At 36.5% G+C, this 13,768-nt stretch overlaps 1 protein-coding gene across 1 annotated transcript; it reads right to left on the bottom strand.

Moving 5' to 3' along the window:
• Positions 1-685: 685 nt before the first annotated feature.
• On the bottom strand, positions 686-2,014 carry LOC108487976 (VQ motif-containing protein 17-like). The gene has a single exon (XM_017792301.2). The coding sequence runs from the start codon at positions 1,398-1,400 to the stop codon at positions 897-899; it is 504 nt and encodes a 167-aa protein (XP_017647790.1). The 5' UTR covers positions 1,401-2,014; the 3' UTR covers positions 686-896.
• Positions 2,015-13,768: the final 11,754 nt, after the last annotated feature.

Here is a 13,768-nt window from a genome sequence, read left to right as displayed (position 1 = left end):
CATTATAAGATGAATCAAATTTGAAAAAAAAATTAAAATTAGCGATAAAATTAAAAAATTTATTAAATTTAAAATTAAATATTATTTTATCCCAATGTTTTATAAATTTATGCCAACTAAATCGAAATTCTTAGCTTCGTTATCAAATGATAAAACTAAGTAGAATATTGTAAAAGAATCCATCCAAGTTGTGGGAAATCGACAAGCCATAAAATTTTTGAAAACCTAACTTTACTATAGAAAGTGAAAAGGGTCGAGGTTAAATCCATTTACCATTGAGTTTGGAAACAACAACTCATCATTAAAAGGAAAATAGATATCAACCTCGTGTTAACATGAAGGTTAGGGTATTTCCTGCTTTAAATATGATCTCAATTCAAGTTACATTTTACATTAGACACTTAAGACTTTACTCTCTTATAATTCAAAAAAAAGTGACAATTTTCTCCAATTTGATACGCTTATGAACCAGCATGATTGCTAACATTATCACAGCCTTGCAAGATAAGTTACATTTAAATTATCAAATATGTAATATGATAGAGTTTTGCAACTTCATGTTTGGTCTGCCAAACTGCTATTCTTTTTCTTCTTCTTCCCAACCCATTTTAAACCCCCCCAACAAAAAAAAAAAAACTGCAAATTCAACTAAAATTAAAATATATATATATATTTCTTAAATAAATTACGTCAATAACATTTCTTATATTTACAGCAGAGATAATACGATTAGAGACAGACAAACAGGTGCATAAAAATAAGTTAAAACTATACCTAAAACCCCCCACCCTAGAAACATCTTCAATGATATATTATAAAAAACCAAAAGAAAAAAAAAAAAAAAAGAACAATGAAGCAAACCCAAGTAAAAAAAAAAAAAAAAAAGGAATGAATTTTTATACAAGTTGAACTTCTTCAAATCCATGCATATGATCATTAGAAGCATCCAAAGGGAGCAAAGGAAATTCACCAAGTTGTTGAATAAACCCATCCAAATCACCCAAGAAACCACTTGAATTATCACCAATGTTACCCCATAACATACCTTCTTCTTCCTTAACCACCCTTTCTCTCGTTTCCAAGCCTAGGACAAACCCACGTCTCACCTCCATTTTCTTGCTCGCCATGGCTGCCGTCGACACTGACTTGTCGCAGAAACTATGGTCTTTTCTGGGTTTTCTTTTGGAACCCTTTTCTTGAGGCGGTTTCCCGGTAAGTCTTTGCACCAGTTCTCTGAAGTTGGCTACGTCAGTCTTGATGATCTCTGGTGCAAATATGTGTATTATGCGTATCTTTGGCTTTGGCTTTGATATAGTCTTTGAATCCCTGTGAATGGATAGTGGTGGTGTTGGATTTGAAGGGGGCATTCTGGTTTGATTCCTTATCATCAAATTCGCCATGGAAATATGTTGTGAAAGATGGGAAGGGGTTGGTTTGTTTTGTGTAGAGAAATGGAAGGGGGAAGTGAGCTTATGTATATGTATATGTATATGTATATGTATATGTATATGTATATGTATATGTATATGTATATGTATATGTATAGGAGAGAAAGTGATAGGGAATATGTTTGTTTAAAGGTTTAAAAAAATAACGAAAAAAATCAAGCTGTCTGTTGGGAATAAAGATTGGATGAATCCTTGTCTGACAAAGTGGAAGAGATTCAATAAAGTAATACACAACTTCAATGGTCCCCCCCCCCCGGCCCGAAAATCGGATTAGCTCATTTTATGCTTTTTTATTATTAACTTGTATAAAAAAATATGCATTTTTATAACTTGGAGAGAAGATTTTTGGACATTGTTTCTGTTGATACAAAGTATCAGCAAGGAAGGAGATAAAAAATGAGAAATGGTGATGGGAGGAGGGCTTAGCCAGATGGAGAGCCGGAAAAATATAAATAGGTAGATGAGGAAGGATGGTATATGTTGAGAAAGATAGATAACTTCGTGTTTGATCCTTTGTTCATCACTTTTCAAGGTATTTATAAGGGAAGTCTTCTATCTAATATCAGCATGTCATCGATAATTTCGAGACATAGTGGTTATTAAGGCAGTCAAGTGGCAAGGTCTAAGTGGATTGTGATAGAGTGTATATTGAGAAACATAGTTATATTTCGATGGATTCCTTCCACGTGTAAAAGTGTTCTTATCATCTACATGTAAAAGTATTCTTATTAAAAGTAACTGACTTGGTAAAAGATGAGATATCCTGATAATTAACCAAGAGATGTGGAATGAAAAACCATTATAATTACCTGTCAGATCGTTTCTCATGATATCAAATATCCGCGCTAAATAAGAATATAATATATTTTTTTTAACATTTACGATAAAATAAAATATATAATTAATGAAATACAGTAGGTTACTCAATTTTGGAACCTAACAGTTTTTGTTTTCCTTATTTTTTAAACTAGAATTAAATGTAATTTGGAATAAAACATGTTTGATGAAAAAAATAGTTGAAAAAAATTATTTAATGTATAAGAGTAATAATATTTTAGAAAGCATGGGTGAACTGGAGGGCATGATTGCCGGCAGAGATGTCATGGGAGCGACATTTTATGTTTGTAAATGAAACAGACAAGAAAAAGGAGGGAAAGTATGGGGGCGTTTCGGTCATTTAAAAATAGGAAGAATATGGTAGTTTAGCAAGTCAGTCATGATTCGCACAAACTTACTACTTTTGACACGAATCCGCGTAGTTGGAATAACAAAAATATCCAATTTGTCACAGCTTGCATAAACATATTGCCCTACATAAACTCTATAATACATCAATTATTATAAAAATTTAAAATATGTAATTTTTTTCTAAAAATTTAAAATTTAAAATTTAGTCATTTTAATTTTATTTTTAACAGAAATACCGAGAAGCAAAGTCTAATAACCTAAGGTGATTGTTTTTTTATTTATTATTTCATTTTTTTTCGAATCATTGACGGGCATTAATATATATACATTATAGATACATATAAAAAATATATAAAAAAGGAGAAAAATAAACATACCTGTTCGAATTTCTAGCCACTGTACGGTGGTTGTAGCATGGAAGGCGCATGATCGGCCGCCGACCGTCCAAAGGACCGGAGACCGAGGCCAAAGACCGATAGGGGGAGAGGATTTGAGGGTTTTTTTGAAAGAGGGAGAAGGGAAATGAAAAAATAAAAAAAATAAATGGCTTATATAGGCCGACAAAACGCACTGTTTTGCCCGGCCACTTTAAAATGCTGAAACGGCGCTGTTTAGGCGCCGAACTGGAGACTCGACTCGTATTACCTTGGGATCCGCGTGTTTTTGAGGCGGAGGGGTTATTTGCGCTCTTGGCCCCTCCGCTTTTTCATGACTTCACAATTAAGTTTTATTTAATTTTAATCTGGCCTTAAAATTTATTGCGTTTTCAATATTGGTACCTATGGGAACGACGCCGTTTTAGGAGGACGAGATATTTCCTCCTTCAGACCCTCCTAGTTTTTTTGCGTGTCCAAATCAATCCCCTTTTCCTTTATTTATTTCCAATTCGCCACAAAAGTTCTAATTTCAATCCAATTTCATCCATTTCTTACTTTTTTCATTATTCTATTTTAATTTTAATATTATTCATAGTATTATATTTTAGTATTGTTATATTTTTATTTATTAACCCTCATTTTTATTTAATACTTACATATATGTTATAAAGTATTATTAATAGCTTAATATTATTGTTTTTTTTATTAACGTACTAGTATGTTATATATATATATCAATATTATATTATATATATTTCTTCTTTTTAAATACAATATATGCATATATATTTTTATATATTATATTTTATAATACATACATACATATATAGATATATTATGTACATACTATCATTTATTTGTTTTTTTTTTCTTTTTTTCATATATATGTATATATATTTATGTAATATCTTTAATAGTCTTATTACTAACATTATTTATAATATATGTGTATCGTATATACATCCTCTTAATATTGTGTTTTCTATAAGTTACGTATATATTTTTAAATAACTATACTATGTATTGCTATGCCTACGCATCATTATTTTTAATACTATCATTATTCCTAATATATATTATGTATACATTTTAACATCATATAAAATATATATATATTTTAATACCCTATTATTGTTATATCTATTTTGTACATGCATATATACTCTTTATATAGTATTATTATTTTATATATATATATATAATATATATATATATATATATATCATATATTATGGTACTTAATATTTTCACTTACTTATTACTTTATTTTAATATTATTAGTCATATCATTATTATTCCTACACTTTCACATGTTACCTTTTAAATACACTTATTTTATTCTTTCCTCACTCACATAATATATTATTTATTTATATATACACGTATATATATACACTTTCATACATCATTTCTAAGTTATTACCTGTATTATTACTATTAATATTATTATTATCATTACTATACTATCATTCTTTAGTTTTGCATAGTGATTGTTTATTACGAGTTCCTTTCGATTTCGAATATTTCCTAGCTTATTCATTATTTCCTTTTTATTCGTTTTATTCATTTATTTTATTCTTGCTCTTATCATTATCCTTCACATCCGCATCTATGTTTATTCTGTTATGCCTATCAATACCAAAATTTGTATTTGTTTATGCATCCTTTATTATCCCTTTTTTTTATTACGACTTATGTTATACTAACTCTTACCCAGCCCAAAATAATTCTTTCATAAAAGTAAATATTTCGTATTTGGTAATTTGAGACAATCGTGCCCTAACTTACTGGGTTTCGACTTCTCTCATTTAACCTAAATGTGAAATACTCTTTTAAATCGCAATCCGAGTTTTGGAAAATGCTTATTCTTGGAGATACGAGGTGTCGTGCCCTAACTTACTAGGTATGACATTTTGTTAGCTCGAAATAGGATTTTCACAAGTAAATGCAATATTCGGTGTTTGGAAATTCGAGGAAACGTGCCCTGACTCACTGGGTTTTGATTTTCCTCGTTTACCCTAACTAATCGAATATCCTTTTAAAAAAGGGTTAAAGTATACGAATTTCTGAGTAAAAGGCAAGCTCAGTCTCAAAGGCTCGAGATGCCATGTCCTAACTCACTGGATATAACATGTTGTTGCCTCGAAACGAGAATGTCTTTAACATTCAAATGTTTTTTTACAAAGAGGGATCATATTTTAGATTCTTTCAAGTTTTCAAATTTTCGACACTAAGACACCAATTAATCAATTAGGTACCAATTTTTTGGGCGTATCGAGGGTGCTAATCCTTACTCGTGCGTAACCGACTCCCGAACTTATCTTCTGATTTTCGTAGACCAGAAATTATCGTTCTAGTAAATCTTAACTTTTATTAAAATGATTAATTTAAGGTGACCCGATCACACCTCATCAAAAAGGATTAGTGGCGACTCCAGTTCTTCGTCTCCATTTTCAAAATCCAAGTCGATTCCTGTTTTTCAAAAAAATGGTTACGACAGCTTGGTGACTCCGCTGGGGACCCAAATAAGAAAGTCAAGCCACAAGTTGATTAACTTTTGTCTTTTTATCGAAAATTGAAAATTTGGTTTTGAAATACGATCCTTTCATTGCATTTTATCAGCTATTTTTTGTGGTATATGATACAATACCTGCTGCGTTGGTTCGAGTCTTTAAATAGTTTTTGCATATTGTATTACATGACCGCTGTGGTCACACCCCTTTAAGTGGGAGTGAGAAACTACTCCTTCGTAAGGTTTTCACCTCCGTGCAGGATAGTGGATCACTTTCGGGATACATCCGTACCTATGTCTTCGTGAGATTTTCATCTCCATGTAGCAATAGGGAAATGTATTCCCCTAAACTGAACTCGGTCTGTATGAGCCTATAATGGGTAAAGATCGAGGAATCTGCTGGTTCAGGTACCCTTACTCTAGAACCAAACCCCATGTAGCGAGCCTTAAGAACCCACCCTAGGTAGAGCCACTCCGAAACCCTAGTGGTTACCTGAGCAAGTGCTATATTTATTATTCTTTGTTTGCTTTGAACTGCGTATGAAATACTGACTTGCTTTGTTTTACTTTGATTGTATTTGCATGGCATTTTTATCACAAAAGGTGTTGATTCACATTCAGTTCCTAAATAGATAGCTTATCAAGGAAAATGGGTTTTTTGATAAAGTAGAAGACAACGCGGCTGTCCGGATATGGGCTAAGACAACACAACAAGAGAAAGGTGACAGTCTTACCGAGAGGTACGTGTCAGAGTTATGGAATTTTACTCGGATCAGCGTAACTCAGAATAATCTCCAAGAGATGAAAGAATTTTGGGGTCAGTGGGATGACGAGGTCAAACAGCTATTTTATTGTCATTACGGTGATTTACCTTATTTACTTGATGTCAAGGTAGATGAACATTTGTTTCGAGCCCTTGCCCAATATTAGAATTCTGCTTACAGTTGCTTCACTTTCGAGAAAGTAGATTTGGTACCTACTATAGAAGAATACACGACTTTACTCCACTGTCCAAAGATTCAGGTTGACAGAATTTATTCCAGACCTGCTAATGTCCCAGCATTTTCAAAAAAGCTGATGAACATCACAGGGATGAGCGAACAGTGGGTGACAACCCGGATCAAACAAAAAGGAGATTGTAAATGCATTCCTTGGAGGAACTTGAGGGATCTAATCTTAGCACACCCCGACGTGAAGAAAAGGGTAGATGTCTTCGCCTTGAGCATTTATGGACTGGTCATCTTCCCCAAGGTTTTGGGGCATGTAGACGATGCTGTTTTCGACCTTTTTGACAGGCTTGGTAAAGGAACCACACCTGTACCCGCAATCTTGGCTGAAACTTTTAGATCATTAAATGCTTGTAGAAGAGCGGGTGAAGGGAGATTTATTGGATGTGCACAGCTCTTGCTATCTTGGTTCCACAGCCATTTTTAGAAAGTGGAAAAGATCTCGTATCGTAACTTCTCTGAAAATTACTCTCCACTGAAAGAGTTAATGGCTACACTAAGGCGAGATGATATTACAGAAGAAAATTGGATGGCGGTTCTCCAAAACACACTTATTGCTCTAGGCCTAGGAGTAATAAGTGTCCTTTTGTGAAATAGGCTTATGTTCAAAATCGTTATTTCAATAAAATGCATCCTTTTGACTTATTACGTACAAATATTCTTTTGTTCTTTCGTTCATGATCATACCATCCATATCATTGTTCTTAGATTCTCTTGTTCTTTGTATCTTCCTTCGCACCTACAACAGGTCTCCAGATATCAACGATGTGAGTGACGTTGCTACTAACTCAGAGTCTCCTTTTGAGCGGGATATGTGTCTAGAGGGATCTTAGGACTTTGAGGATGACGGAAATTGTAACTTATCCCCTGATTTGTTAAGGATGGTAGAACACGAGGAGAAACAAATTCTACACCACAAAAAGACCGTAGAAGTCGTGAACTTGGGAGATGAATTAGAAAAGAAAGAAGTAAAGATTGGAGCTTGTATTACCACAAAGACAAAGTGGGACCTTATTGAGTTACTCCAAGAGTTCAAGGATGTCTTCGCATGGTCATATCAAGATATGCCTGGGCTAAGTACTGACATTGTGGTACACAGGCTCCCCATCAAAGAAGAATGTAAGCCAGTTCAACAGAAGCTCCGAAGAATGAGGCCGGATGTTTTGTTGAAAATAAAAGAGGAGGTCAAAAAGTAATTTGATGTTGGTTTCTTACAAGTAGTTAAGTACTCGGAATGGGTAGCCAACATCATCCCCGTCCTTAAAAAAGATGGAAAAGTACGAATGTATGTAGACTACAGAGACTTAAACAAAGCCAGGCCGAAAGATAATTTCCTGTTGCCCCATATCGACACCTTAGTGGACAACAGGGCAGGTTACTCACTCTTCTCCTTCATGGATGGTTTCTCAGGATACAATCAGATCAAGATGCATCCTGAAGACATGACTAAAACCACATTTGTGACCATGTGGGGAACCTTTTGCTATAAGGTGATGCTGTTCAGATTGAAAAATACGGGAGCAACATATCAGAGAGCCATGGTAACCCTATTCCATGATTGATACATAAAGAAATTGAAGTCTATGTCGACGATATGATCGCCAAATCTTGGATTGAATAAGAGAATGTACAAGCCTTGAGGAAATTATTTTTGAGGTTGAGAAAATTACAGCTGAAGCTCAATCCAGCAAAATGTACCTTTGGGGCTAGGTCAGGAAAACTGCTAGGATTCATGGTTGTGAAAAAGAGATTGAGATTGACCCAGATAACGTCAAAGCCATACAAGAGTTACCTCCACCGCGCACTCAAAAGGAAGTTCGGGGATTCTTAGGAAGATTAAATTACATCACTCGGTTTATTTCACAACTAACCGAGAAATGTGACCCCATATTCCGTCTCCTTAAGAAACTTTCGACAAAGTTAAGCAATATTTATCTAATGCCCCAGTGTTGACACCACCTAGTCCAGATAAGCCACTGATACTGTATTTGATGGTATTTGAAAATTTTATGGGATGCGTGTTTGGCCAACACGATGAATCAGGAAGGAAAGAAAGACCGATATATTACCTCAGTAAAAAGTTTACTGAGTGTAAGATGAGATACTCGTTCATTGAAAAGTTATGTTGTGCCTTAATCTAGACAACCCAAAGATTGAGACAATACATGTTATACCATACAACTTGGCTGATCTCTAAAATAGATCCTCTAAAGTACTTGATGGAGTCGACTGGTTTGAACGGGAGAATGGCCCAATAGTAAATTCTACTTTTTGAATTCGATGTAGTCTATGTGAACCAGAAGGCCGTAAAAGGGAGTGCGATAGTAGATTTTCTAGCCAGTAGAACCCTAGAAGACTACTAGCCTTTGAACTTTGACTTCCCAAATGAAGAGCTAATGTATATAGCAACCACTGAAGAAGACCCCCAAGAAGGTCATCTTTGGAAGCTAAACTTTGATGGAGCGTCAAATGCTGTGGGTAACGGAATCGAGGCAGTCCTGGTATCCCCGAACGGAGATCATTATCCCTTCACTAGTAAATTATATTTTGACTGCATTAACAATATGGCAGAATACGAAGCATGCATCATGGGAATACGCGCGGCCATAGAACTTAAAATCAAGGTGTTAGAGGTATATGGAGATTCTGCCCTAGTGATTTATCAACTCAAAGGTGAATGGGAGACGAGAGACCCCAAGTTGATCAATTATCAAAGGCTGATTCTTGAATTAATTAAAGAGTTTAATGATATTGTCTTCTGCTACCTCCCGTGAGAGGAAAATCAGATGGCTGACGCCCTAGCAACTTTAGCTTCTATGATCAAGATGAACCAACCAAAGGATGTGAAACCAATCTAAATAAGCATTTACGAGGCCTTGACTCATTGTTACAACCTCGAAGAAGAAGAAGAAAATGATGATCACCATTGGTACCACGATATCCTGTGATATGTGAAGAATCGTGAGTACCCCGACCAAGCTACTGAGAACGACAAAAGAACGTTGAGAAGACTGGCCCATGACTATGTCTTAGATGGGGAGATCCTATACAAAAGAAGGAAGGATCAAGTACTGTTAAGATGTGTAGACGCTATAGAGGCTAAAAAAATCTTAGAAGAAGTCCATGAAGGCGTCTGTGGGCCACACGCTGATGGCTTTACAATGGCCAAGCAAATTATGAGGTTTGGTTATTATTGGTCCACCATGGAAGGAGACTGTATTAACTACGCCAAAAGATGTCATAAATGCCAAATCTATGGGGACAAGATTAATATGCCTCATTCACCTTTGCTTGTTATGACTTCTCCATGGCCTTTCTCAATGTGGGGTATGGATGTGATTGGGCCAATTTCTCCCAAAGCCTCAAATGGGTATCGATTCATCTTTGTGGTCATTGACTATTTCACCAAGTGGGTAGAAGCTGCTTCATATGCTAATGTAACTAAATCGGAGTTAGCAAGTTCCTGAAAAAGGAAATCATTTGTCGATATGGAATGCCAGAAAGGATCATATTTGACAATGCATTGAATTTGAACAACAGCACGATAGCGGATGTCTGCAGCCAATTCAAGATCAGATACTACAACTCGTCACCGTATCGCTCGAAGATGAACGGTGCAGTTGAGGCTGCTAATAAAAACATTAAGAAGATTGTGGGAAAAATGACTGAGACTTATAAAGACTGGCATGAAAAGTTACCATTCGCCCTCTATGCCTATCGAACGTCCGTCAGGACTTCCACCGGGGCAACGTCTTTCTCATTGGTGTATGGAATGGAGGCAATTTTACCTATCGAGGTCGAGATTCCTTCCCTCAGAGTTTTGTTAGAAGTGAAGTTAGACGAAGCAGAATAGATCCAGTCCCGATACGATCAGTTGAATTTGATTGAAGAAAATAGGCTAAGGGCTATCCGTCATGGTCAGATGTACCAAAAGCGAATGATACGAGCTTACAACAAAAATGTTCGTCCCAGAGGATTCCACGAGGGAGACCTAGTATTGAAAAAGATCCTGCCCATACAAAAGGATTTCAGAGGAAAATGGATGCCTAATTGGGAAGGACCTTATGTGGTAAAGAAGGCTTTTTCTGGAGGAGCGTTGATATTGGTCGAAATAGACGGCAGAACTCTACCTAATCCCGTGAATTCGGATTCGGTTAAAAATACTTCGCCTAAAAAAAAAATAGGAGAGGCCAAGGTGAAAACTCGCAAAGAGCACCTTGAGACCAAAGGGATTTTGAATTGAAAACCCGTAAAAAGGCAATTCAAATTTTGATCAAAGGTGGGGCATGCGGTAGTCTTGCGATACCTAAATTAACAAAGAGGAGAGATGTTACATCTTGGGGCACCTACAAGGGTACTCTAGATCCCCTAAACACATATTGGGCAAAAAGGAATCCTCAAGAAGTTCGTACAAAGAAACTCAAGTTCGTACAAAGAAACTCACGCTGGGATATCTGGGGCACTTATTTTCTTTTTATTCAGTTTGTATTCCAGCAATGTTTGTTGGCTGTGATCAATCTATTCCCTTCCAATTTTGTTTTTGACAAATTTCAATTCTGTCATTGTTATGATCTTTTTCAAGCATTTTGCATTGAAATGATGATTAATGGACTAAAGCCATTTTCGCAAAAAGAGTTTTGCATATTACTCTGAAAGTTTCTAAATAGTACAGGAACCTGAAACAAGGCTATTATTTAGAACTAACCAAACTTGAAGATTATAAACATTTGAGAAGAAAGAGTTTAAATTGGGACTACCTCTTCGGATTTTCTGTTCAAAGATCTAAGCTGAACAAGAAGACAGGGTACCGTTTCAGTGAAAGAACCTTGATGAACAAAAAAAAAGGGATTCATGCTCACAACATGCTACATTCATGCATTTGTAGATCATTCATAGCGCATCTAATTAGGAATATTTGATTCATTTTGATCATAGCATCCTAATTCTTTGGCATAAGCATAAACACATGGAACCGATTCTACAGGTCATGTCCCTAGAATCGGTGAACTCACAGGCCTTAACCCTCTAAGCAGTAGGGTAGCAAGCCGAATTTACAGACCTTAAACCCCTAAGTAGTAAGGTAACAGGTTGAATTTACAGATCTTAACCCCCTAAGCAGTAGGGAAACAGATCGAAGGCAACGAGCTTTAACCTCCTACGCAGTAGGGTAACAAGCTGAAGTTTATAGATCTTATCATCCTAAGCAGTAGGGAATCAGATCAAAAGACGACGAATTTTGCCTTCCTGAAGTTGCATTGAAGCAGATTCAAACCACCAAGCCTTAACTCCCTAAGAAGTAGGGTAACAGGCTGAAGATCTATAGATCTTATCACCCTAAGCAGTAGGGAAATAGATCGAAGATGATGAGCTTTAACCCCCTAAGCAGTAGGGTAACAAGCCAAATTTACAGACCTTAAATCCCTAAGCAGTAGGGTAATAGGCTGAAGATCTACAGATCTTATCACCCTAAGCAGTAGGGAAACAGATCGAAGATGATGAGCTTTAACCCCTAAGCAGTAGGGTAACAAGCCAAATTTACAGACCATTAACCCCCTAAACAGTAGGGTAATAGGCTGAAAATTACAAATCTTGTCTCCCTAAATTTGCAGTGGAACAGATCGAATCTAGCAAGTCTCATCTCCCTGAAGTCGCAGTGGAGCAAACTGAATTTACAGATCTTAACCCCCTAAACAGTAGGGAAACAGATCGAAGATGATGGGCTTAACCCCCTAAGCAGTAGGATAGCAAGCTGAGTTTACAGACCCTAAACCCTCAAGCAGAAGAGTAACAGGCTGGAAATTGCAAAGCTCTTCTCCCTGAAATGGCACTGGAGAGGTTAGAAGCCACAACAAATCTCTTTGAAGTTTCAACAGAGTCGATTGAAGTCACAAATCTCATCTCCCTAAAGTTGTAGTGGAACAGACTGAAGATAGCATATCTTATTTCTCTGAAGTTGCAATGGAGTGGAGTAAAGTGACGAGCCGCAGTAGACTGGAATGAAGCTACCTGAAGAATAAAAGCACCAAAGGAGTCAAACCCAGCGACCAGGCAAATTGGTCTTTCTGAAAAGTCTTTCCCCTATTCTTGTTACACGACAATGAGCAAAGAGGGGCAGCTGTACAAGCCCAATTTGCGGGCCCAAATAGCCCACTAAACCAAAACCCATTTCTACAACCCCCCCAAGCCCACTAAACCAAAACCCATTTCTACAACCCCCCCAAGCCCAAACAAAACAAAAGCCCTACCCAAACCTAAGCCCAATACCTAAAATAAAACTAAAAAACCCTAGCCGTTCGGTCAAACCCTCCTTTTCCCCACTTGCCTGGCCACCGCCTCTGCTCCCACCGACGGGTCAAATCCACCGCCACAGCCTGCAAACATTAATAAGAATAGACATAAAGCAGGAATCAAAGCATGTAAACGGCTATTTAAAGCCAAATCAAAAAACCATTGTAACATTCGGCATTTTGGTGAAATAATAAACAATATTAGATTTTAAAAAACACAAGCAAGAACAAGAGATCCCAGCAACATCAATAACAGAAATACCGAGAAGCAAAGTCTAACAACCTAAGGTGATTGTTTTTTATTTATTATTTCATTTTTTTTCGAATCATTGATGGGCATTAATATATATATACATTATAGATACATATAAAAAATATATAAAAAAGGAGAAAAATAAACATACCTGTTAATTTTCGCCACCGTGTACGATGGCGGGTGGCAAGTGAGGCGCGGTGGTCGCCGACCGTCCAAAGGACCGAGACCGAGGCCAAAGACCGATAGGGGAGAGGATTTGAGGTTTTTTGAAAGAGGGAGAAGGAAATGAAAAAAAAATAAATGCTTGATATAGGTAAGAAACGCACTGCTTTGCCCGGCCACTTTAAATGTCAAACAATGCTGCTTAGGCGCCGACCAGAGACCCAACCAGTATTACCCTGGGATCCGCGTGTTTTTGAGGCGGAGGGGTTATTTGCGCTCTTGGCCCCTCCGCTTTTTCATGACTTCACAATTAAGTTTTATTTAATTTTAATCTGGCCCTAAAATTTGTTGCGTTTTCAATATTGTTACCTATGCGAACGACGCCGTTTTAGGAGGACGGGATATTTCCTCCTTCAAACCCTCCTAGTTTTTTTTGCGTGTCCAAATCAGTCCCCTTTTCCTTTATTTATTTCCAATTCGCCACAAAAGTTCTAATTTCAATCCAATTTCGTCCATTTCTTACTTTTTTTC

This window comes from Gossypium arboreum, chromosome 4 (genome assembly GCF_025698485.1).
Source record: "Gossypium arboreum isolate Shixiya-1 chromosome 4, ASM2569848v2, whole genome shotgun sequence".
Lineage (NCBI taxonomy): Eukaryota > Viridiplantae > Streptophyta > Magnoliopsida > Malvales > Malvaceae > Gossypium > Gossypium arboreum.
This window is presented reverse-complemented; position numbering and strand designations above follow the sequence as displayed.

Coding starts and splice junctions, on each gene's coding strand:
- LOC108487976 (XM_017792301.2), bottom strand. CDS start 1,400: ATGGCGAATTTGATGATAAGGAATCAAACCAGAATGCCCCCTTCAAAT.